General features: G+C 45.2%; 1 protein-coding gene across 2 annotated transcripts in view; it reads left to right on the top strand.

Moving 5' to 3' along the window:
* The first annotated feature begins 10506 nt into the window (after window positions 1-10506).
* Window positions 10507-27089, top strand: part of LOC137379783 (synaptotagmin-10-like) — a 96980-nt gene continuing 80397 nt past the window's right edge. For both annotated transcript variants that reach the window (XM_068051153.1, XM_068051154.1), the window contains exon 1: window positions 10507-10657. In XM_068051153.1, the coding sequence (XP_067907254.1) occupies window positions 10507-10657 (151 nt within the window). The remainder of the gene's footprint in view (window positions 10658-27089) is intronic.

The following is a 27089-nucleotide window of genomic DNA, read 5'->3' as shown; positions in this document are numbered from 1 at the left end:
CTCGATCAAATCTCCTCTCAACCTTTCTCTAAGGAGAACAGTCCCAGCTTTGCCAATCTATCCATGTAATTGAAATCCCTCATCCCTGAAACCATTCTCGTAAATCTTTTCTGCACCCTCTCCAATGCCTTCACATCCTTCCTAAAGTGTGGTGTCCAGAATTGGATGCAATACTCCAGTTGAGGCTGAAGCAGTGTTTTATAAACGTTCATCATAACTTCCTTGCTTTTGTACTCTATGCCTCTATTTATAAAGCCCTGGATCCCATATGCCTTTTTAACCACTTTCTCAACCTGCCCTACCATCTTCACCGATTTGTGCACATATACCCCCAGGTCCATCTGCTCCTGCACCCCCTTTAGAATTGTATGCTTTATTTTATATTGCCTCTCCTTGTTCTTCCTACCGAAATGTATCACTTTGCACTTCACTGCATTAAATTTCATCTGCCACGTGCCCACCCATTCCACCAGCCTGTTATGCCCTCTTGAAGTCTATCACTATCCTATACTCACAGTTCACAATACTTTCAAGTTTTGTGTCATCTGCCAATCACTCTCAGATCAAGCAGCAGTATTTGTCAATCGAAGGGGATTCCACTCCATTAATTTTCAGCTGTTATGCAACCAACAAAAGGTCATCATGCATGTCTGTGCAAGATACAAAAGGAGCTGTCAATATGTCTTCATCCTGGAACAGGAAAGTCTCCCACAGATGTTCACAACTCCAAGCAGAGTCAGCAGGTGGCTGCTTGGAGACAAGGACATGGCTGACACCGCCAGTGAGGAGCCCTACCACTGATGTTCAGGAAAGGTGAAAAAGAAGCCACATGAGTGGTGACAAAGCGAGCCATTGGGTTGCTGAAGATGTGTTTCAGGTGCCTGCACAGACTTGGGGGTGCTCTTTACCAATAAGGGTGTCCAGAATAATAGTGGTGTACAGCGCCTTGCACAACATTATTGCACAGCATTACGCTGCAGAGAGGACTGGATCTGCAGGAGGAGGAAGGTGATGACCACTCTGCATCTTCAGAGGAAGAGGAAGAGTAACAGGAGGAGCAGGAGGAAGAGGAGCCTGATGTGGCGAGGGTACCTGCAGCTGCTCACTTAGCTGGCAGGATGGACTCATTCAGACCCGCTTCAGCTAATCTGAGGCAGGGCAGCCATCTGGCACCACAATTCTGAACCCACTGTGCCCCCAGTCCCAAGTTCCCAGCACAAAGAAGTCCCTCTCACAAACACTGATTGCTCATCCTTTACTCTGGTCATACCATTTTCCTCAAGGCAGAAGGTCACTGGGCAGGAGACAGGCAACAATAGGGAGGCCGAGACAATGCAGCTTTGAAATAAAGTTTATTGAACAGAAAACTGACACTTCAGCAGATTGTGAAACACCCCAGTGATTTCCCTTGTGCAACTATAAATCATTTTCCTATTACACCTATGTAGTGCTAACCTCAGTGGCTTCAGCAGAGCTAGAGACAGGCTTCTTGTTTTCCTGCTCTGGTTACTCAGATGCTCGTGGTCGACACCCTCTGGGATTTGGAGCCCGTGAAGACTCCACTAAAGACTGCCCCAACTGTACCTGTGCAGGGGCAGGCAGCATGTGGGGTCCTGACTGGGGTGGGGGAGGGGGGGGGGGGTGGGTTTGGGGGACAAGGGAGGAGAAGTGGGAACATTTTGACCAGAGACCCCACTTCTATGTGTCCTCTATCCTTCTGCCCTTTCATGGCCCACCCACACTTCCCCACTAGCCAATGGAGAGCACTTTGCTGCATGTCAGCGAGGTGCTGAACAGCCAAGGTGAAGCTTGTCTCCGTCCTGGTTAAGATGGCAGAGTGAGTGTGCAGGCCATTGGTGAAGGCCAGCATGCACTAGGCTGCCTGCCGTGACTGATTCTCAATGCAGGAGGCCAGTCTTTCCATGGACGTAGACATCAGCACGAAGGCCTAAGATATCATGGCAGTCATGTTAGAGATGGACTCCTCCAATCTCTCTCCAAGGGTGTGTGTTGCCCCTGGAAATACTGACAGAACCTCACACATTTTCTGCTGCTGCTCCAGAATTGTTCTCTTCATTGATGACCCCCAAGGCTCAGCATTTGCATCAGCTGAGCAGAGCTTAGAAGGTTCTGCACCCTCCGACAGGAACCCTCCACAGTTGACCCTGTCTCCAACACCTATTCCTGCTCACCTGTGATGTATGAGACACTGTGTGACAGTCCTAACAGTCCCACCGAGGTGTGTGTATCTGGACTGGTAGAGGGTGCGCATGGGTTCTGTGGAGGTGTATCTTCAGAGTGAGTGACCTCCTTTGACGAGTCTTCATCCTCCTCCGGCACCACCTCCTGAGGGACGCTTGCAGGACCTGTGAGAGATGAAAGGCATGAATTAGAACTGACAAGGTTAGAGGTTCTAATTCATCATTGTGCAGGTCACCATATTTCAATGGCTGCTGCCATCCAGTATATGTGAGTGAGTGTTGTACGCTGAGTGAGATTTAACTATGTCACCATGTAGGTGAGTGACCCCCATCTCTCCATTGCCAATGACCAGGCATGCTGAGACTCTACAGATCGCCACGGCCTCCTCTTTCATAGCGAGTCAGGGTGGAAATGACTGGAGGACCACCCCCCCCCACCCCCCACCCCCCACACCCGGGTTCTCTGCCTCCGCTTGGTGTACTATGCTCTCTTCTTCTGCAAGGAGAGAAAGAGTGTGAGAAATGGAATGCTTTGAGAGGATAGAAGGAGAACATTTGTGGAGGGTCACTGTGAAGGATGGGTGTGGCATGGCAACAAGAAGGGGCTGAGTGTCAGTGGTGGCTGGCCAGATGGAGAAGTGAGGAAGTGACTCGAGAGAGAGGGATGCATTCACCTGCAAGGTGTGTTGGTCTGAGGAGTGCTGTGCAGGAAAAGATTGGGGAAGTCAGACTGAGGAGGTTTTGTACTTGAATGTGGAATGTCAATCACCTTTCCTACCCTGATCAAGTCATTGAACTTCTTGAACCATTCTATCCAGGAGTCAGGCATCACACTCCTATTGTTGACCTCCTCTGCTACTTCCAGCCATGTCTGATTCTTCTCTGAGGCAGGTTTCTTCTTCCCATCTGCTGGGACCAGAATCTCCCCATGGGCCTTACAGCCATCAGCATGATGTCCAGGGATACATCTGAGAATTGTGGTGCAGCCTTCCCTCATTGACACTCCATCTGTCAAGATGCTAGCTCCATCTTGACTCTTGTAGAATGCTTCCATTCTGACCCTCGTAGAGTCCCTGTATATTGAAGCTTCACAGCGAACTGTGGATCATCACGTCTGCTCACTCTAATTGCTCAGGAAAACCAGAAGGCAGGTGCAAATGCCGTGGTTTCATTAAAATGCCACTGCCACTGACAAATGTGCTGCTCGAATTTCGGGTTCCTGATGCGCTGCCGGTCTCCCCTGCTGTAAGCATTTTGGAAGGTCAAAATTCAGCCCATTGGGTGGCACAGTGGCGCAGTGGTTAGCACTGCAGCCTCACAGCTCCAGGGACCCAGGTTCGATTCTGGGTACTGCCTGTGCGGAGTTTGCAAGTTCTCCCTGTGACCGCGTGGGTTTTCGCCGGGTGCTCCGGTTTCCTCCCACCGCCAAAGACTTGCAGGTTGATAGGTAAATTGGCCGTTGTAAATTGACCCTAGTGTAGGTAGGTGGTAGGGAATATGGGATTACTGTAGAGTTAGTATAAATGGGTGGTTGTTGGTCGGCACAGACTCGGTGGGCTGAAGGGCCTGTTTCGGTGCTGTATCTCTAAATAAATAAATGTCAATACAAGTTCTTCCTTTCTTTATTGTACTTGTACCTGAAAGGATAGAACAGGGACCTTTCTAAATGGTGAAAGGCTTGAAACAGTGGAGGTCCAAAGAGACTTGGGGATCCAGGTACACAGATCATTAAAACGTCATTGACGGACAAAAAATAATCAGAAAGGCTAATGGAATGCTGGCCTTTATATCCAGAGGACTAGAATACAAGGGGGTAGCAGTCATGCTTCAGCTAAACAAACGTGGAGTTACTGGGAGTAATTCTGGGCATCACACCTTAGGAAGGATCTATTGGCCTTGGACGGAGTGTGGTGTAGATTTACCAGAATTAAACCTGGATTCAATGGTTAGATTATGAGGACAGATTACACAAAGTAGGTTATGTATTCCTGGAATTTAGAAGGTTAAGGGTGATTTCATCAAAGTTTTCAAGATATTGAGGGGAACAGGTAGGGTAGATAGAGAGAAACTATTTCTGCTGATTGGGGAATCTAGGATGGGTGGGGGGTGGGGGGGGGCATTGTCTGAAAATTAGAGCCAGACCTTTCAGGACCGTAACTAGGAAACATTTCTACAAGCCAAGGTTGGTACAAGTTTGGAACTTTTTTCTGCAAGTGGCAACTGATGCTGGATCAATTGTTAACTTTAAATCTGAGATTGACAGATTTTTGTTAGCCAAAGGTATTGAGGGATATGGGGCAAAGGCAGGTATGTGGAGTTAGGTCACAGATCAGCCATTGGGCTGAATTTTATCAGCTGTCTAGGGACGGGCAGGGCAGCAGGGATCCCATAAAATAGCAGGGGAAGGTCGATGGTGGGGTGGGGGCAGTGTTGGACTGCCCGTCATATTCCTGATGCCATTCAATTTTGTCCAGGGTGGGGAAGGCTGAGGATGGCCGTCCTGCACAGAGGCTAATTGAGGCCCTTAAGCCTCTTCCTGCCACTGCTGGAAATTAACCAGCGGCGGGGCCCTCTACCACATGGGAAGGCTGCACAGTAACACCAGGCGGCCTGCTTGTGGTTGTGGGGGGTGGCCTCCTGTTTGGGCAACCTGTGGCCCATGGAGGGTTCCCAGTGGCAAAGGCTGCCCCTGTGTCACAGCCACTCCTCTGCCCTCAACAACGATCCCCCCAACCCCTCGCTGGGGCCTGCCTGACTGACCCCGGCAAACCCTCTCCCACTGATGTGCAGTCCAGGGCTCCAGTGCTGCTTATAATCTGTGACTTTTCGAATATTTGTCAGTTCCGAAGAAGGGTCACTGACCCGAAACGTTAACTCTGCTTCTCTTTCCACAGATGCTGCCAGACCTGCTGAGTGATTCCAGCATTTCTTGTTTTTGCTCCAGTGCTGCTGCTGGTCCCGGGCCTCCTGCAGTACCAGCAGTGGCCACCGCTCCCAGTGACACTGCTGGTACTGTTGACCTGCCAGCCCTTTGATTGGTTGGCAGCTCTTGGGGCGGGATCTTGTCCCTTAAAGGGGATGGCAACGGCAGGCAGTTAATTACCTGCCCACTGTTGAATTCGGTCTCACCCTCCCCCCCCCACTGCTTTCCTGCCCATCGCCAGGACCCCCTTCACCAAGATAAAATCCAGCCCATGATCTTACTGAATGACAGAATAAACTCGAGGGGTAAATGGCCTCCTTCTGGTCCGATGTTCCCATTTGGACTCTTGCGTCACTCTGTTCAGTGGTTTCTGAACATCTGCAGGGTTAGATTTTTTGTTGGCTGTTACAATTTCTCCCTATAATGTTAAAGTCACTCGATGATCATGCTAATCTAGAATGTGACATCAATTATAATGTGACTGAATAAAAATGCTGGTGTATTTGTTACAAAGTCTACACTGCAGTGAACAGAACCATCTATTAAAAGCAATGTCCTTCAATACATCCTCCACTAGCCTCATGTGGTGAATTGGGAATCCAGATGTGGCTAATTGCATTTCTGTCTTGTAAATAAAAAATGAGTAATAGACACTGTTGTTGGTCATGTGATCCCAATACGCATGTTCTCAAGGCATGTGTGAGCTTTAATCTTTTTATTGTTTGTTGGTAAAATGGTGAGACAGAGAGCGGTGTGTGTGAGTGGCTTTGCATTGAGTGTTTTATTTCCTTGGTTACTGAATGTTTGTTCAGTTAATATACAAGTGAGGAAGATTTCCCTTGATTGTGTGCAAGACGTTTTCTACTAATATTATTGTGTGCAGATGAAATCTTAAACCGAGGTACCTTCCGCTATCTCAGGTGGATGTAGAAGATCCCACGCCACCATTATGAAGAAGGGTATGGGCAGTTCTCCCCAGTGTCCTGGCCAATATTCATCCCTCAATCTATATCACAAAGACAGATTATCTGATCATTATATTGCTGTTTGTGGGAACTTGCTGTGCACAAATTGGTTGCTGCGTTTCCTACAACAGTGACTACACTTCAAAAGTACTTCATAGGCTGTAAGGTGCTTTGGGATGTCCTGAGGTTGTGAAGGGTCATATATAAATGCAAGTTCTTTCTATCTTACTTTAACCACACCTGTGGTTAGTCTGCTATTTCTCTTGGTCAACACAATATTAACCCAGAAATAAAAGCAAAATACTGCAGATGCTGGAAATCTGAAATAAAAACAAGAAATGCTGGAAATACTCAGCAGGTCTGGCAGCATCTGTGGAGAGAGAAGCAGAGTTAACGTTTCAGGTCAGTGACCCTTCATCAGAACTGGTTTAACCCAATATTAACCCAGATTCGAAAGCATGACCAGCCCTTCAATCAAACTGTGATGGGCTGGAACACCCAAACCGCGATCCCCGAGTCATACACTGCCCCTGGTATCTGTCAGTCCAACCCATAGAGACTAGGGAGTGCACTACTGTTTGTGCTTATATTTTTCATTCGCTGTTTACCCATGTTTACTCTGTTCAAATGCGATGGGTTTGTTAGCTTGGAGAAGGCTCTTATCAGCCCCATTGTCTCCCCGATAGGTAAATCCTGAATGAGAACACCAGGAAACGCTCATATACAACCGCAAAATCCATACCCTCCCCGTGATATAGGCAAATGAATGGGAACGTGGGCTCAGCGTTACACTCAGTTTCAGAGGCTCCATAGTACATACCTTAGTGACCCATAAAAATAAAATCTAATGCATGCCTATAATTTTACAAACTTAAAAAAAAACCTGTATTTACATAACGGCAGATTATATTTCTGGGAAATGATTCAAAGCCTTTCCAATTGCTTTTGGAATTGCAGTAGCTGTTCTGTTTATGCACTATATGCATTGAAAAATACACAAATGAAAATAAACTCTAAATGTAGTCATAAATTGAACGACAGCAAAACTCACTGACTGAGGGTAGTTTCCTCCGACAAAGAAGGACAGAAATTTGATACAGTTAAAATTGTTCAGGGTAAAAATAACTGCTGTTCTCGTACCAGGTTCCTCTCCCTATTGATAGCAAGCGGGCAGGAGTTTGTTGTGAGCACCCGAAGTATTTGCATGAAAACATCACAAAAATAATTTCTACTTTTAACTCTCACAGATAGTCTGTCTCCAACACAAATGAGCATTTAGGTTGTGTTGCTATAACACAACTTATCATACCCCTTTTAGATATGGTGCTGGAATTACTCAGGAGGTCCAGCTCCTGAGACAGAGTGAACGTTTCAGGTCGATGACCCTTCAATAGAACTGAAAAAGTTGGAGATGAAACAGGTTTTAAGCAACTACAGATGCAGGGAAAGGGGGCGGGGAGGTGGATTGAAGGGAGGAGGGAAGAACAAAAGGGAAACTCTGATAGGGTAGAAGGCAGGAGAGATTAAATGACAAAAGGGGTGATGGTGCAAGACGAAAGGAGTTGGTAATGGGACAAGTAAAGAAAGAAGAGGGGTCTAGAGGAGCTGTAACTGGGAAAAGCAGAATCATTAACAACAGGTTATGATCTGAATGTCTGGCAGCATCTGTGGACAGAGAAGCAGATTTAACATTTCAGGTCAGTGACCTTTCATCACAACACAGACCTGAAATGTTAACACTGCTTCTCTTTCCACAGATGCTGCCCGACCTGCTGAGTATTTCCAGCACTTTCTGCTTTTATTTCAGGTTTCCAGCATCCGTAGTATTTTGCTTTAGGTTATGATCTGAAATTGTTGAATTCAGTGTTGAGTCCGGAAGTGCCGAATTGAAAGATGAGATGCTGTTCCTGGAGCTTATGTTGATCATCATGGGAACAGTTTGGGAGCCAAGGACAGAGAGGTCAGAATGGGAGCAGAGCAGAGAATTAAAATGACAGACGACCGGAAGCTCAGGATTAAGCTGGTAGACTGAACAGAGATGTCCTGCAAAGCAGTCACCCAATCTGCGTTTGGTCTCCCCAGTGTAGAGGAGACTGCTTCATGAGCAGCGAATACAGTAAATTGAAAGAAGTACAAGCAAATCACTGTTTCACCTGGAATGCATGTTTGGGACCATGGAGGGTAGGAAGGGAGGAAGTAAAAGGACAGGTGTTGCAATCTCTTTTCATTCATTCTTGGGAAGTGAGTGTCACTGGCAAGATTAGCATTTATTGCCCTTGAGTTTTCCCTTGAGAAGGTGGTGGTGGGCCTTCTTCTTGAACCTCTGAAGTCCTTGTAGTGAAGGTGTTCCCACAGTGCTGTTAGGTAGGGAGTTCCAGGATTTTGACCCAGGGATGATGAAGGAATGATCGATATATGTCTGAGTCAGGATGGTGTGTCACTTGGAGGGAAACTTGTAGGCAACGGTGTCTCCACAGCATCGCAGCTCTCAACCTTCTGAGTGTTAGAGATCACTGGGTTTGGAAGGTGCTGCCACAATAACTTTGGTGAATTGCTGCAGTGCATCCTGTAGATAGTGCACACTGCAACAATGGTACACTGGTGGTGGAGAGAGTGGATATTGTGTGACAGAGGCACCAATCAAGTCAGCTGCTCTATCTTGGATGGCACTGGTCTTCTTGAGTGTTATTCATGTGCCAAAGAGGTTTACATTTAACATAATGACCTTTTAAAGTGCATACATTACAAATGCAGCAGCTGACTTGCACACAGCAAGATCCCACAGTGAATGACCAATATTGGAGGCATTGTTGAGGGAGAAATAGCAGCCAGGAAAGCAGGAGAACTCCTTGCTCTTCTTCAAATCCCAATCTAGGCTGGCCATCCAGTGCAGTACAGAGGGAGCATTGCACTGTCAGAGGGTCAGTACTGAGGGAGTGCTGCACTGTCAGAGGGACAGTACAGAGGGAGTGCTGCACAGTTAGAGGGTCAGTACTGAGGGAGTGCTGCACTGTCAGAGGGTAAGTACAGAGGGAGCATTGCACTGTCACAGGGTCAGTACAGAGGGAGCATTGCACCGTCAGAGGGACAGTACAGAGGGAGCATTGCACTGTCACAGGGTCAGTACAGAGGGAGCATTGCACCGTCAGAGGGACAGTACAGAGGGAGCATTGCACCGTCAGAGGGACAGTACAGAGAGAGCATTGCACTGTCAGAGGGACAGTACAGAGGGAGCATTGCACTGTCACAGGGTCAGTACAGAGGGAGCATTGCACTCAGAGGGACAGTACAGAGAGAGCATTGCACTGTCAGAGGGTCAGTACAGAGGGAGCATTGCACTGTCAGAGGGACAGTACAGAGGGAGCATTGTACTGTCAGAGGGACAGTACAGTGGGAGCATTGTACTGTCAGAGGGACAGTACTGAGGGAGCGCTGCACTGTCAGAGGGTCAATACTGAGGGCGTGCTGCACTGCTGGAGGGTCAGTACTGAGGGAGCATTGCACTGTCAGAGGGTCAGTACTGAGGGAGCATTGCACTGTCAGACGGACAGTACTGAGGGAGTGCTACACTGTCAGAGGTGCTTTCTTTCAGATGAGATATTTAACTGTCTGCCCTTTTAGGTTGATATTGAAGATTCCACAGCAATATTTTTAAGAAGCAGTGGTTCCTGGATTCCTGACAAATATTTATCACTCAAGAAACATCGAGATTTCCTGTTCATTATCACACTGCTGTTTGTGGGAGCTTGCTTTGCGCAAATTGTCTGCTGTGTTTCCGACATTACAACAGTGACTACACTTCAAAAGCATCCATTGGCTGTGAAATCCTTTGGGACGTCTTGAGGATGTAAAAGACGCTATATAAATGCAAGTTCCTTCTTTAGGTAGCTATCGCCTGGTTTTATCTAGAGGAGGTACAGTGTAGCGCTGGGATGGAGTGGGGTTTGAACCCCAAAAGCTCTGAGGCTAAGGGAGTCCTACCGACTGAGCCAAGCTGACAGATAAAGAGAAAATCAGACAGGTTGCAATTAGCAGCTGTAGTTTGCAGCGTTGATGAAATTAATTTTACTTGGAGCTGGAACTTGTGCCCCAGTGTCTGTTGCCTGGGTTAATGTCAAAGTCTGACTGTGGCTTTTAGCGGATCCTGTGTTGTGATGTGATGTGATGCACACTGTGGTTTAATAGCTGGTGCTGGGAGCTGCGGGCTGGAGCTATCCCTCTGTGCTTTACCTGTGTGACTGCAGACAGGGACAGTGTGTATTGAGTGAAGAGCAGAGAGCGCAGGGAACGGCGCCGCCCTCAATCCAGCAGCCGAGCCCCGGACTGGAGCCAGCGCTCGGCGGCTCCTTGGCGCAGCTCCGGCGCAGGAGGGAGGCAGGGAGCCCGCTGGAGGCTCGGCGAGGATGGCTGAGCAGAGATGAACGACCACAAGCAGGACGGGATCAGCCTGTGCGAGAAGGCGCTGCACATTGTCACCGAGCTGTGCTTCAGGGGGCTGGTCGAACAGAAGAAATGTTACGAATTCATCTTCAGCGGAGAGCGCAGGAAAACTGGCATCAGCAGAGCAGGTAAAAGGGGCAGAGAGTGTGAGAGGGAGGGAGAGGGGAATGGGGAGGGGGGACAGAGAGTGTTGAGAGGGAGGGAATGGGGAGGGGGGGACAGAGAGTGTTGAGAGGGAGGGAATGGGGAATGAGGAGAGGGGATAGAGAGTGTTGAGAGGGAGGGAGAGGGGAATGGGGAGGGGGGACAGAGAGTGTTGAGATGGAGGGAATGGGGAGGGGGGACAGAGAGTGTTGAGAGGGAGGGAGAGGGGAATGAGGAGAGGGGATAGAGAGTGTTGAGAGGGAGGGAGAGGGGAATGGGGAGGGGGGACAGAGAGTGTTGAGATGGAGGGAATGGGGAGGGGGGACAGAGAGTGTTGAGAGGGAGGGAGAGGGGAATGAGGAGAGGGGAGAGAGAGTGTTGAGAGGGAGGGAGGGGATAGAGAGTGTTGAGGGGGAGGGAGAGGGGATAGAGAGTGGAGAGGGGAGAGTGTTGAGAGGGAGGGAGAGGGGAATGAGGGGATAGTGTTGAGAGGGAGGGAGAGGGGATAGAGAGTGTTGAGGGAGGGAGAGGGGAATGAGGAGAGGGGATAGAGAGTGTTGAGGGAGGGGGAGGGAGAGGGGATAGTGTTGAGGGAGGGGGAGGGAGAGGGGATAGAGAGTGTTGAAGGAGGGGGAGGGAGAGGGGATAGAGAGTGTTGAAGGGGGTGGCAGGGTGACTGGGAGTGAGTGTGGGATAGGGGAGAGTGTTGGAAAGGGGAGGGAAAGGCTGGCAGAGAGGAGAGAGTGTGGGCAGGGGGAGAGTAAGAGAGAGAGGCGAGGGAACAGAGAAAGGTGAGAAGGAGAGAGGGAAAGGGGAGAGGTGAGCAGAGAATGAGGAGAGGGAGAGAAAGGAAAGTAAAAATGAGAATTTGCACCTCAGAAACAAATGATGAGGGAGGAGAAAGAGAGCTAGTAGAGTGTACAGGAGCAGGGCACTTGTTGCTTGGTGTGGTAGAGTGGGAAAGGTCACAGGATTTGTAGCAAACTCCAGCTCTGTATCCATCTCTTGAAATGTCGGTTCTAAGCTGAATATTCAGAGCAGAGAAACTGCTGGAAGGGATGGGAATGTTGCTCTGGGCTTTGGGCTTGTAAGTGAGGGTGAATTAATAATTGAAATACATTTACAGAACTGGATGTAGGAATATTTAAGATCTGTGTAATGCTTTTATAGAAGTGTGGGTTATACAAAGTATTTTTAATATAAAATGCACCAAATATACCAAGTACTGGTGATTGTTGAATGAAAACCTGAATTATATATTACTGGGGTGAGTTTGCATTGAATTCCTACACTGGATTGCAGGCACATTTATTATGTTCAGCAGGAAACACTGGCTCTTCCCTGGCCAACTGTTCATGGACCTATCCTGGAATTCCCAGCTCCCCCAACCCACCCACTGCCTCCCAGCCTCTTCCCAATTCCCGCCAGCTCTCTGTCTCCTACCCATTCACAAAGCAGTCGGGGAGAATTTCCATTCATGTTTTAGCTACAAGTGTTGGCATGGATCTTTATTCCACTATCTCTGATCTCTCACTCTTTCTCTCTGAAGTTTATCTCTCTTTCATCTCTTCCTCTGAACATATCTCTATCTCTCTCTCAGTACTCTCTGAACTTTATTGCTCTGAAGTTCATCTATTTCTCTGATGTTTCTGGTATTCACGAAAATATTGTCAAAACATCTCAGTCACCCTCCCTGAAAAAATCCATCAACTGAGAGGCCGACCAGCATTGTTGATAAAGTATTAATAATCATTTTCGATTTTTGTTTCATTTTTCATTTTGTCTTAAATATATCAAAAACACACTTTAGTAGGACACAAACGTAATCTAAAATTGGAAGCTTAGTTATTCAATAAATTGATCCAAAGTTGAGTATAGTTACCATTTCCAGTCATTTTCTAATGAAGCTGCTTATTTCAATGGTTTCAGAATCCTTCAATACTGTATCATCCAGGTGCATTTAATTTCTGCAGTGTTACTTATGGTGCTGCAGAGTGATAACAGAATACATTTATAAAGTCTAGAAACCCTCGAGTTATTTGAAAAAGCCAGCCTTCAGAAACAAAGAAGTTGCATTTATGATTCTAATGATTCAATGCTATAGCACCTTGCAGCTCACAGACACCAGCATTGACCCGAATGTAAATTTGCAACATCCTCATCTTCAAGAAGCTGCAAAGCATTTCACAGCCAGTGAAGTACTTTTTGAAGTGTTGTCACTGTTGTAATGTAGAAAACATGGCAGCCACATTGTGCACAGCAAGATCCCACAAACAGCAATGAGATAATGACCGGATAACCTGCTTCAATGATGTTGATTGAGAGGTAAACACTGGGGTTAACTCCCCTACCCTCTTTTTTTTTTCAAATAGTGCCACAGAATCTTTTACATCCATTCCAGAGGGCAGCCAGGGCCTCAATTTAACGTCCCAAAGATGGCACCTCTGACAGTGCAGCACTGCCTCAAAACTGCACTGGAGTGTCAACCTGGATTATGGACTGAAGTCTCTGGGATTTAAATCCATGATCTTGGAGGTCAGAATACTACCCACTCAACCATGGCTTAACCTTAGGGTTAGCAGTGAATGAAGAGCTCTGACTGTAAATCTCATTAAACTTCTACATTGTAATCCACTTTAGTTCCAGAATGGAGAAGGAGAGTGGAGTTTAATAACTGCGTGAAAGAGAGACTAGATTCCACTGTGTGACTTTACTGTGGAAATAGTTTATCAATGTCACATTTGTCGAAGGTTCTTCCAAGAAGTCAAAGTTGAGGTAAATTCAGAAGTTATTTTATTCAGAATTAATTTGATCACATTCAATGGTTTATTGCAATTTTAATACTCTTTCAAATGATGCTCACTCATGCAGACAATGCTTTGGATAAGTCAACAGGTAGCATTGGGAGTGACCATTGACTGGAGGCATCCTTGGTTTATTTTCCTTATGAAGTCATTCAAGGGAGTAATTGAAATCTTTCTCACATGTAACATGGACATTATGTAGATACGTCACAAATACAATCTGGCTGAGAACTGCAAACATGCAACACTTCAACAGGCATTTCAAAAATCAATTCACGAAGATGCTTTAAAATATTTCACGGAAACCTCACAAAAAATGTTCTGATGAGTCTTACCCTGGCAGGTGGCAGCTCTTACACTCAATGCACCCAAAGCCCTTCTTTATTCCAGGCCAAAGACTGCCATCACTTATGTTTAAAAAATAATATATAAAAGGGACAGCCACACTACTAGAAGTGTATTATAGACCTCCAAATAGTGAGAGGGAGATAGAAGAACAAATATGTAGGCAAATTTCTGAGTGCAAAAACAATAGGGCAATAATAGTTGGGGATTTCAACTGCCCTAACATCAACTGGGATACAAACAGTGTGAAGGGCACAGACGGCACAAAATTCTTGAACTGCATTCAAGAGAACTTTTTAAGCCAGCACATAATAAGCCCAGCGAGAAGGGGTGCAATTCTAGATATAGTCTTTGGAAATGAACCTGGGCAAGTGGATGAAGTAACAATGGGTGACCATTTTGGAGATAGTGACCATAATACAGTTAGTTTCAGCATAATCATGGAACAGGACAAAGATAAAACAGGAGTAAATTTTTTAATTTGGGGGAAGGCTGAATTTATCAAGCTGAGAGGTGATCTGGTGAAAGTGGGCTGGATACAGCTACTTGAAGGAAAATCAGTAATAAACCAGTGGGAAATATTCAAAAGCGAGCAGGGAAGAAGCTACCCGTTTGGTGAGTAACTGGTAAGTGATTAAGATCCATTCTAATCCTAACGTATAAAATAGTAAAGGAACTAGTGGTAAGCTTAATAAAATATATTTTAAAAAAGGAAAATAAAATAAATAATTGAATAAAATAATTAACTAGTCAATTAAAACACATTAAGGATGGCAGGACAGGTGATGTGTCACAGCTGCAGCATGTGGGAGCTCCTGGATGCCCTTATGATCCAGGGTGAACACGTCTGCAGTTCAAAGAGCTTCGGCTCAGAGTCATTGAACTGGAGTCCGAGCTGCAGACACTGCGACACATCAGGGAGGGGGAAGTTACCTCGACATTTTGTACCAGGAGGCAGTCACACCACTTAGGATAGGGTCTTCTGATTTGGTCAATGGTCAGGGACAGCAGAGTGTGGCTGCAGCTGAGGCAGGTAAGGGAACCCGGAGGACAGGAGTGGAGGAGCCTCAGCCCTTGCGATTGGCCAACAGGTTTGAGGTTCTTTCAGCTTGTTTGGATGAGAGTGGGGGCTGCAGGGTGGATGAGCAACCTGACCATGGCACCATGGTACAGGAAGCCATTGAAGCGGAGGGAGAAAAAAGGAATGTAGTGGTAGTAGGGGACAGTATAGTTTGGGGGATCGACACTGTTCTCTGCAGCAAAGAGTGAGAGTCCAGTTGGCTGTGTTGCCTGTCCGGTACCAGGGTTCAAGATATCTGCTCAGGACTGGAGAGAAACTTACAGTGGGAGGGAGAAGATCCAGTCATCGTGGTCCATGTAGGTAACAACGACATAGGCAGGACAAGGAAAGAGGTTCTGCAAAGTCAGTATGAGGAACTAGGCACCGAATTAAGAAGCAGAACCTCAAAGGTAATAATCTCTGGATTATTACCTGAGCCACGTGCAAATTGGCATCGGGCAAATAAGATTAGAGAAATGAATGTGTGGCTCAAAGACTGGTGTGGTAGAAGTGGGTTCAGGTTCGTGGGGCACTGGCACCTGTACTGGGGATAGTGGTGGCTATACCGTTTGGACGGTCTACACCTGAACCGTGCTGGGGCCTGTGTTCTAGCAAGCCGCATAACTAGAGAAGTAGAGACGGTTTTAAACTGAGTAGTGAGGGCAAGTGATCAAATTTGGGAAGATATGGTAAATCAAGGAGTAGAGACAAGGCAAGAGAGAAAGGTATTAAAATGGGAAATAATAAACAGACTGTGACAGGAAGGGACAGAGTGTAAAAATCTAAGAGTAAATCAATAGATAAGGCTGGAGGTTACAAAAATAATAAAAGGACACAACTAAAGGCGCTGTATCGGAATGCACGTAGCATTCGAAACAAAACAGATGAATTGAGAGCACAAATAGAAGTAATTAAGTACAATCTGATAGCCATTACAGAGATATGGCTGCAGGACGACATAAATTGGGACGCGAATATTGAAGGATACATGGCATTTAGGAAGGACAGGAAGCTAGGAAAAGGTGGAGGGGTACTCTGTTAATTAATTATGGTATTAGCGCAATAGAGAGGGATGACCTAAGTTCAGGAGACCAGGATGTAGAAGCAGTTTGGGTAGAGATGAAAAATCATAAAGGCAAGAAGTCACTTGTGGGAATGGTGTACTGGCTACCTAACATTAACCACACTGTAGGACGGGGTATAAAGGAAGAAATAATGGCAGCTTGTCAGAAAGGTACAGTGATAATTATGGGGAATTTTAACCTACATATAGACTGGAAAAATCAGATGGGCAGAGGTAGCCTAGATGAGGAGTACATAGAATGTTTTAGGGATAATTTCTTGGAACAATATGTTCTGGAGCCAACCAGAGAGCAGGCTATACTAGACCCGGTATTGTGCAACAAGATAGGAATAATTTATGACCTCATGCTCAAGGCACCCTAGGTAGCAGCGTTCATAATATGATGGAATTTTACATTCAGTTTGAGGGAGAGAAGAGTGGGTCCAAGACTAGTATTTTAAAGTTAAATAAGGGCAATTATGAGGGCATGAGAGCAGAGTTAGCTAAAGTGAACTGACAAATCAAGTTAAGGGATAGGTCAACAAAGATGCAGTGGCAGTCATTTAAGGGGATATTTCAGAATACACAGAATAGATACATTTCAACAAGAAAGAAAAATTCCAAGGGTATGACTCACCACCCATGGTTAACTAAAACAGTTAAAGATAGTATCAAACTTAAAGAAAAAGCCTATAATTGCACAAAGATGGGAGGCAGGTCAGAAGATTGGACAGAATATAAAAAACAGCAAAGAATGGCTAAAAGATTGATAAGGAAGGTAAAAATTAGAGTACAAGAGAAAGATAGCTAGGAATATAAAGACAGTCAGAGTTTCTATAGATATTTTAAAAAGAAAAGAGTTAACAAAGTGAGCATTGGTCCTATAAAAAGTGAGTCTGGGGAATTAATAATGGATAATAAGGAGGTGGCAGATGAATTGAACAGATATTTTGCATCGGTCTTCGCTACTGAGGATACAAGTACCATCCCAGTATTAGCAGTAAGTCAGGAAATGGAAAGGAGGGAGGAACTCAAGAAAGTTACAATCACCTGGGGAAGTGGTACTGAATAAATTGTTGGAGCTGCGGGCTGACAAGTCCCCAGGTCCCGATGGACTTCATCCTAGGGTATTCAAAGAAGTGGCGAGTGAGATAGTTGATGTGTTAGGTTTACTTTTCCAAAATTCCCTAGATTTGGGAAAGGTTCCTTTTAGATTGGAAAATAGCGAATGTAACTCCTTTATTCAAAAAGGGAGGGAGACAGAAAGCAGGAAACTACAGGCAGTTAGCTTAACACCTGTCTTACGGAAAATGTTAGAAGCTATTATGAAAGATGTTATAGCAGGGCATTTAGAAAAATTCAAGGTAATCAGGCAGAGTCAACATGGATTTGTGAAAGGGAAATCATGTTTAACCAATTTATTGGAGTTCTTTGAGGGAGTTACATGTGCTATGGATAAAGGGGAATCGGTGGATGTATTGTACTTAGATTTCCAGAACACATTTGATAAGGTGCCACATCAAAGGTTATTGCAGAAAATAAAAGCTCATGATGTAGGGGGAATCATATTGGCATGGATAGAAGATTGGCTAACAGGAAACAGACAGTAGGCATAAATGGGTCATTTTCTGGTTGGCAAGATGTAATGAGTGGTGTGCCATAGGGATCTGTGCTGGGGCCTCAACTTTTTACAATTTATATAAACTACTTAGATGAAGGGACCAAAGGTATGGTTGCTAAATTTGCTGATGACACAAAGATAGGTAGGAAAGTAACTTGTGAAGAGGACATAAGGAGGCTACAAAGGGATATAGATAGGTTAAGTGAGTGGGCAAAGACCTGGCAAATGGAGTATAATGTGGGAAAGTGTGAAATTGTCCACTTTGGCAGGAAGAATAAAAAAGAAGCATATTATCTGAATGAGAGATTGCAGAGCTCTGAGATGCAGAGGGATCTGGGTGTCCTAGTGCATGAATCGCAAAAGGTTAGTATGCAGGTACAGCACGTATTTAGGAAAGCTAATAGAATGTTATCGTTTATCGCGAGGGGAATTGAATACAAAAGTAGGGAGGTTATGCTTCAGCTGTACAGGGCATTGGTGAGACCACATCTGGAGTACTGTGTACAGTACTAGTCTCCTTATTTAAGGAAGGATGCATTGGAGGCAGTACAGAGGAGGTTTACTAGAGTAATACCTGGAATGGGTGGCCTGTCTTATGAGGAAAGATTGGACAGGCTAGGCTTGTATCTGCTGGAATTTAGAAGAGTAAGAGGTGACTTGATTGAAACATATAAGATCCTGACGGGTCTTGACAGGGTGGATGTGGAAAGGATGTTTCCTCTTGTGGAAGAATCTCGAATTAGGGGTCACTGTTTAAAAATAAGGGGTCGCCCATTTAAGACTGAGATGAGGAGAATTTTTTTCTGAGGGTTGTGAATCTTTGGAACTTACTTCTTCAAAAGGCAGTGGAAGCAGAGTCTTTGAATATTTTTAAGGTAGAGGTAGATAGATTCTTGATAAACAAGGGGGTGGAAGGTTATCGGGGTAGGTGGAAATGTGGAGTAATCAGTTCAGCCATGAACTTATTGAATGGCGGAGCAGGCTAGAGGGGCCGAGCGGCATACTCCTGCTCCTAATTTGTATGTTCGAGATTTTATAGGCACAGTGTGGCCATGTTCCCACAAAGAAAAAGGGTGTATGGCCAAATTTAGAGCCCCCTGGTTATCTAAAGCAGAAAAAGAAAGCTTATAATGGTCACAAAAAACTTAATACTTTAGAAAGCCTAGAGGAGTATAGAAAGTGCAGGGGTGAAGTTAGCAAAGCAAAGAGAGGTCATGACAAATTATTGGCGGGTAAAATCAAGGAAAACCCAAAGATGTTTTATCAGCACAGTAAGAGCAAGAGGATAACTAGGGAAAGGGTAGGGCCTATCAGAGATGTACAAGGGAACTTATGTGGGCAGCGTTCTTAATGAGTTTTTAGTCTCTGTCTTCACAAAAGATAGGGATGATGCAGATATTGTAGTAAAAGAGGAGGAGCATGAAATATTAGATACGATAAGCGTAATGAGAGAGGAAGTACTAGAGGGTCTGACATTCTTGAAAGTGGATAAATAACCAGGGCTGGATGGATTGTATCCCAGGTTGTTAAAGGAAGCCAGGGAGGAAATAGTGGATGCTCTGAGGATCATCTTCTCATCCTCACTAGATACAGGCGAGGTACTAGAGGATTGGAGGTCTGCAAACATTGTACCATTGTTTAAAAAGGATGTGAGGGATAGGCCAAATAATTAGAGGCTGGTCAGTCTGACCTCGGTGGTGGGTAAATTATTAGAATCAATTCTGAGACAGGATAAACCGCCACTTAGAAAGGCACGGATTAATCACGGATAGTCAGCATGGATTTGTTAAGGGTAGGTCGTGTCTTACTAACTTAATTGAATTTTTTGAGGAAGTAACAAAGAGGATTAATGAGAGTAATGCAGTGGATGTGGTCTACATGGATTTTAGTAAGGCATTTGACAAGGTCCCACATGGAAGACTAGTCAGTAAAATAAAAGCCCATGGGATACAGGGGAATGTGGCGAGTTGGATCCAGAATTGGCTCAGTAACAGGAAACGAACGGTAGTAGTCAACGGATGTTTTTGCGAATGGAGTGCGGTTTCCAGTGGTGTTCCACAGGGCTCAGTGTTGGGTCCCTTGCTGTTTGTGGTATATATTAATGATTTGGACTTAAATGTGGGAGGCATGATTGGGAAATTTGCAGATAATACAAAAATTGGCCATGTAGTTGATAGCTGTAGACTCCAGAATGATATCAATGGTTTGGTTAAGTGGGCAGAAAAGTGGCAAATGGAATTCAATCCAGAGAAGTGTAAGGTAATGCATTTGGGGAGGGCAAACAAAGCGAGGAAATATACAATAAACAGGAGGATATTGAGATGAGTAGAAGAAGTGAGAGACCTTGGAGTGCATGTCCACAGGTCCCTGAAGGTGGCAGGACAGGTAGATAGAGTGGTGAAGAAGGCATATGGAATGCTTTCCTTTATTGGCCGAGGTACAGAATTCAAAAGCAGCGATGTAATGCTGGAACTGTATAAAATGCCGGTTAGGCCGCAGCTCAAGTATTGCGTACAGTTCTGGTCACCACATTATAAGAAGGACATAATTGCTGTGGAGAGAGTACAGAGGAGATTTACGAGAATGTTGGTAGGGCTCGAAAGTTGCAGCAATGAGGAAAGATTGGATTGGCTAGGGTTTTTTTTCTTAGAGGAGGCTTAATTGAGGTGTACAAAATTGAGGGGCCTAGATAGAGTAGACAGGAAGGACCTGTTTCCCCTAGCAGAGAGGTCAATTACCAGGAGCTACAGATTTAAGGTGATTGGTAGACGGATTAGAGGGGACATGAAGAAAACTTTTTCACCCAGAGGGTGTTGGGTGTCTGGAATTCACTGCCAGGAATGGTGGTGGAGGCAGAAACCCTCAACTCTTTTAAAAGGTACCTGGACATGCAGCTGAGGTGCTGTAACCTGCAAGGCTATGGCCCAGGTGCTGGAAGGTGGGATCAGATTGGGCGGCTAGTTTTATTTTAGCCAGCACAGACACAATGAGCTGAATGGCCTCCTTCTGTGCAGTAACTTTTCTATGGTTCTATGTTGAGAGGATTGTTGGGCTTGAATGTGATGTGGGAATGCTGGGCATTCAGATGTTAGGACTGATCCAAATTAAAATGTTATGGTAACGAGGCTCCACGAGCCCGAACTGACCACCCTGTGGTACTTTTCAGTTTTGTGCCCAGAACCGCAGACTCCCCTCGCGTCTCGGTCATTATGCTGAAACCGAGGGTTCGATCAATGTGCAGGCATTTGTTTCAGTTCCGTGTCTAACACAGCTGTTGGTGAATTAAAATTCAAATGTGACATCCCTAAGCCCTAAGCTATCTTCAATATAGTCAGACACTAGGTTATGGTATCTGATTTTTTGTTTTTGTTTTATGTTTCGTGGAATTAGACTTTGAGATTGGGGCTTTTCTTATTTTTCTTGGTCCTGTCAAATAAATATACTGTAAAATATTCCATCAATTTCAGGGTCGGCTCTTCCTCCGAGCCAGCACAGGCATGACGAGTTTGAATGGCCTACTTCTATGCTGTAAGGTTCTGTGACTCTAAGGTTAAATTTATTTACAAACTAATCTAATCAAAATTTGAGGAATAAGACAGAGTGCGGGTATTCAGCAAATCCCAGACAACACACAGTATGATATGTGATGAACTGAATGAGGCCCAGGTTGTGCATATTCAGGTCCAGCCCCAGGTATATCTGTCTGACTAGTCTAGATCAGTGTTATCCAACAGAAAGTGCTGACTAAGCCACAAGTGTGGCTAGGGTGACATGTTTTAGCCTCATGCACTTGTTTCAGTAGGACACGCTTCAAACACAATACAGGCATTTCACACTGGTATATTTACTTCACAAACATATGCAACTCGAGTACAGGAGTAGGCCATTCAGCCCCTTGAGCATTTAATGAGATAATGGCTGATCTGTATCTTAATTCCATCTACCCGCCTTGGTTCCGTAACCCTTAACCCCCTTGCCCATTAAAAATCTATCCATCTCACTTTTGAAATGTTCAATTGACCCCCAGCCTCAACAGTTTTAGTGGGGAGGGTGTTCCATGTTTCCACTCCCCGTTGTGCGACGATGTGCTTCCTGTCATCACCCCTGTATGGCCTAGCTCTCATTTTAAGGTAATGCCTCCTAGTTCATGATTCCCCCCCCCACCGGAGGAAGTAGTTTGCTCTGCTCTGCTGTGAAATGTCCAGTTTCTCTTGGGCGTGCATTGAATTCTTTAAGGTTCCTTAGCAAGTCCGGGCACCTGGAGGGGAGGTGGATGATTGTCCACTGGAAATGGAACTAGTCAGAAGGATGTCAGGGCCTTGGAGAAGGTGCAGAGAAGATTTACTCGAATGGTACCAGGGATTAAGTTACTTGGATACTGGAGAAGCTGGTATTGATCTCTTCAGAAGAGGGAAGGTTATAGGAGAGACAATAGCGGTGTGAAAAATTGTGAATGGCTTTGTTAGAGTAAATAAGGAAAAACTGTTTCCAGTGGCAGAAGGTTCAGTAACCATAGGACACAGATTGAAGATAATTACCAAATGAGTCAGAGGGGAGATGAAGTTTTTTTTTTAGTGCAGCGAGTTGTTGTGATCTGAAATGCACTGCCTGAAGGGATGGTGGAAGCAAATTCAACATTCAAAATACAAGGGTAAGAAAATTGCAGGGCTATGGGGGAAGAGCAGGGGAGCGGGACTAATTTGGATAGCTCTTACAAAGAGCCAGCACAGACATGATGGACCAAATGGCCTCCTTCTGTGCTGCACGATTCTATGACTCGGAAGGGACCTAAAACAGGTCACGCATTTACATGTGTAAAGGGCCTAACCCCTGCCTTAAGTGTCTACCAGTGAGGCGTGACAAATGGCCCAATATGGGACCAGACGCCTTTCACACCTTCTGGTCACAGTACGTTGATGTCCAAAATTGTCCTTCATTTAACCTGTTTTGAGATCCAATCTCTGCCCAATATTCTTTCGTTCTAAATTTATTTCAGGGGATAAGATTGTGGCGTTCTTATGAAAGTTCATCGACCTGAAAGGTTAATTCTGTTTCTCTCTCGGCAGATGCTACCAGACCCGCTGAGTATTTCCAGCATTTTCTGCTTTTATTTCAGATTTTCAGCATCTGCAGTATTTTGACTTTGGATAAGACTACGCCACTGTTTAACTCACAGGAACATGAGGCAGTAGCACCCACTCTGCCATGTTATACTGCACTCGAGCTTAGTGGGGATGTGTGTTCACTGATGTTCTGCATATTATGTGATTTTAATACTGACCTATCACAGACAAGGTGGGCTGAATGGCCTCTTTCTGTGCTTTGTGGTGCTCTGATTGTATCCCACATAGAGTTATTTATTTGGAACCATGGAAATGCATAGCTCGCGGGAGGCCATTTGGCCCATCGGGTCTGCACCAGGTTTGCTAAACCAGGAGCAATGCTAAACTAATCCACTTGATTGGCACCCCATCCACAAACATTCACTCCCTCTACCATTGACGTACAGTGGCAGCAGTGTGTACCATCTACAAGATGCACTGCAGCAACGCACCAAGGCTCCTTAGATAGCATCTTCCAAACCCGTGACCTCTGCCGCCTCACTGCTTCCTCCTTCTTGTTCTGCATCTCCTACAAATATTTATTCACATTTCCTTTAAAAGATGTAGTGGTTGCTGTCTCAACCACTCACTGTGACAATGTAATCTGCACTCCAACAACTCTTCATGTACAAACATTCCCCTCAACCTCTCTGCTCACTCCCTTAGTCATAACGTTAAATTATGGAACAGTGCAATTTTATCATTTGGAAGCTCTGATAGGTCTATCAATTATTAAACCATTAGTCCTGAAAGATTATTGGAGGATTCTGATGGGCCTTGCACTTACTGTGGTTTATCATAACTGAGCAAATTTGCAATTGAAACTGTAAATGTGTGTTTGATTTGAAACACTAAATATGATTCTGTGAATTGACATCACATTTGAGAACAGTTTTGTGACATGACGGCTGGAGTAAGTAGGGGTCAGGTGCAAAGCCATGTTATAAACGTAAGCTTAAGAAAATAATAAAGCAAACATTGACTGTGACTGTTTGATTTACAGGGCAGTATACTGTTACACCTCAGATACAATAAGAACCTCAAGTACTTAATGATACCTAAAACTGTAGGGGTTTAGCTGATTGGCTAATAGCTATGAAACTGTATTAAGAGTCAGAGAAGGTTATGGCACAGAAAGAGGCCATTTGGTCTTCTCTGCCTGTGTTGGCTCACTGAGTGATCCAAAATAACTCCCACTACCCCCAACTCTCCCTGTGAATAAAACCATAGGAGTTGACCAATATTACTGTATAACACACAGGCTGATTTTTATTTTTGGGAAGGAGTGATTAGAGTCTGTATGTTATTAAGTAATTGTGAATAATAAAACCCAATAATAAGCTGTCAATTTTTTTAAATTTGTTATGGGGATGTAGGCGTCACTGGCCAGGCCAGCATTTATTGCCTATCCCTAATTGCCCTTGAGAAGGTGGTGGTGAGCTGCCTTCTTGAACCGCTGCAGTCCATGTGAGGTAGGTACACCCACAGTGCTGTTAGGAAGGGAGTTCCAGGATTTTGACCCAGCGACAGTGAAGGAACGGTGCTATAGTTCCAAGTCAGAATGGTGTGTAACTTGGAGGGGAACCTGCAGAGGGTGGTGTTCCCATGCATCTGCTGCCCTTGTCCTTCTAGTCGGTAGAGGTCGTGGGTTTGGAAGGTGCTGTCTAAGGAGCCTTGGTGCATTGCTGCAGTGCATCTTGTAGATGGTCCACACTGCTGCCACTGTGCGTCGGTGGTGGAGGAAGTGAATGTTTGTAGATGGGGTGTCAATCAAGCGGGCTGCTTTGTCCTGGATGGTGTTGAGCTTCTTGAGTGTTGTTGGAGCTGCACCCATCCAGGCAAGTGAAGAGCATTCCATCACACTCCTGACTTGTGCCTTGTAGATGGTGGACAGGCTTTGGGGAGTCAGGAGGTGAGTTACTCACCGCAGGATTCCTAGCCTCTGACCTGCTCTTGTAGCCATGGTATTTATATGGCTACTCCCGTTCAGTTTCTGGTCAATGGTAACCCCCAGGATGTTGATAGCTGCTCTTTGTTTGCATGATTTATAAGTTATGTGTCAGTTATGGCCCATAGCATGCTGGCCTCTGAGTCAGAAAGTTGTGGGTTCAAGTCCCACTCCAGAGACTTGAGCACAAAATCTAGGCTGACACCCTAGTGCAGTGCTGAGAGAGAGCTGCTCTGCCAGAAGTGCCGTCTTTTGGATGAGACAATAAACCGAGGCCCCATCTGCATACTTAGGTGGTCATAAAAGATCCCATGGTATTATTTTGAAGAAGAACAGGTGAGTTATCCCTGGTGTCCGAGCCAATATTTACCCTTCAACCAACATCCCTAAAAGTAAGTGATCTGATCATTTTCACAGTGCTGTTTGTGGGAGCTTGCTGTGCACAAATTGCCTGCTGCATTCCGACATTACAACGATGACTAACTTCAAAAGTACTTCATTGGCTGTAAAGTGCTTTGGGACTTCCTGAGGTCATGAAAGGCTCTACATAAATAAAAGCTCTTTCTTTACAGAGTTCAAGGCTCTCCTTGGGGTGGCTACAGAATGCAGTGTTTGCTCATGTTATGATCGACTGGATCAGTCAGTAATTCCAGTCTATCTCCATTGCCAGTTCTGTCACAATAAGATCAATAACTTGCCCAGTGCATCGATCCCAATCTAATATGCCTTCCCCTTTCTGGTTAATAGTATTGTGTGTAATTTTAACCCAGCTGAACGGGAGATGGGCTGGGAATGGGCTGGATGCTGTTTTACATCTCGCTCTGTTAAAGCCAATAGGAAGAAGAAAGAACAAAGTTACATTTATATAGCGTATTTCATAACCTCAGGATGTTCCAAAGTACTTTACTACCAATGAAGTACTTTTTGAAGAGTGGTCACTGTTGCAATGTAATGTAGAATTCAGGTGGGGTGTAAAATGAGCATCCAACATGAACTCACCCTGTTTCTCACCCACTGGCTTAGATTATTATTGATCCCAGTTATGTCAACAGGCCCCGAGCTGGGAAATCACTGGGTGCCTGTCACACATTCACTCATGTGAAATTCCTTCTCAAAGCTTCATTAATTCATTCCCCTCCCCGCACCAGGTATAAACTGTTATAAACAACAGGGATTGGAACTGGCACCTTCTAATTATTGCTTAATTGATTAAGTGGATAATTTAGGAAGCAGAGTGATATAACTATTGCCAAACATTATTCAAAACACCTTCTCCATTACTGCTGAACAATAATTGACCCACTTGAAAGCAAACATTAGTTACGAGTATTCAAAAAAAAATCAGTAATTGGTTCATAGAATTGGACTTGACTGTGATGCTAGATTGTTTTTGAGGGCTGCCTTTCATAGCATATCAGGTTACTGTACAAATGAGTGTTCTTCCTTTAGTAATTTGGTGGGAGTCATTTATATTCCAAAGGTCAAAATATCGTTTCGTATATTTGCAACTCCTTGTTCATCATGATAGAGCCAACTTCAAATGGCTCGGAACGCATACTGTCCATCCGACTGTTCACCGCCTCTGGTCCAGTTCACCTACTCAGCATCTATGCTCCAACACTCTGCTCCCCACCTGAAGTTAAAGACCAGTTCAACGAGGAACTCCATAATATCATCAGTAGCATCCCCAATACCGAACATCTGTTCCTGCTGGGGAACTTTAATGCCAGGGTTGGGGCCGACCATGACTCATGGCCCTCCTGCCTTGGGCGCTATGGCATTGGAAGGATGAATGAGAATGGACAGAGACTGCTTGAGTTGTGTACCTATCACAACCTCTGCATCACCAACTCGTTCTTTCACACTAAACCCTGTCACCAGGTTTCTTGGATGCACCCAAGATCACGTCGTTGGCACCAGCTGGACCTCATCATCACAAGGCGAGCCTCTTTAAACAGCGTTCAAATCACACACAGCTTCCGCAGTGCGGACTGCGACACCGACCACCCCCTGGTGTGCAGCAAAGCCTCTGCTAAGGACGGCATTACCCCTGAAATAATCAAGAGTACCAAGCCTGCTATACTTTCAGCACTCTACGAACTGCTTTGCCTGTGCTGGGATGAGGGGGCAGTACCACAGGACATGCGCGATGCCAATATCATCACCCTCTATAAGAACAAGGGTGACCGCGGTGACTGCAACAACTACCGTGGAATCTCCCTGCTCAGCATAGTGGGGAAAGTCTTCACTCGAGTCGCTTTAAACAGGCTCCAGAAGCTGGCTGAGCGTGTCTACCCTGAGGCACAGTGTGGCTTTCGAGCAGAGAGATCCACCATTGACATGCTGTTCTCCCTTCGCCAGCTACAGGAGAAATGCCGTGAACAACAGATGCCCCTCTACATTGCTTTCATAGATCTCACCAAAGCCTTTGACCTCGTCAGCAGACGTAGTCTTTTCAGACTAATAGAAAAGA

The sequence above is a fragment of the Heterodontus francisci genome, chromosome 18 (genome assembly GCF_036365525.1).
Source record: "Heterodontus francisci isolate sHetFra1 chromosome 18, sHetFra1.hap1, whole genome shotgun sequence".
Lineage (NCBI taxonomy): Eukaryota > Metazoa > Chordata > Chondrichthyes > Heterodontiformes > Heterodontidae > Heterodontus > Heterodontus francisci.
The sequence above is the reverse complement of the archived record's forward strand: the minus strand, read 5'-3'. Positions and strand labels throughout refer to the sequence as shown.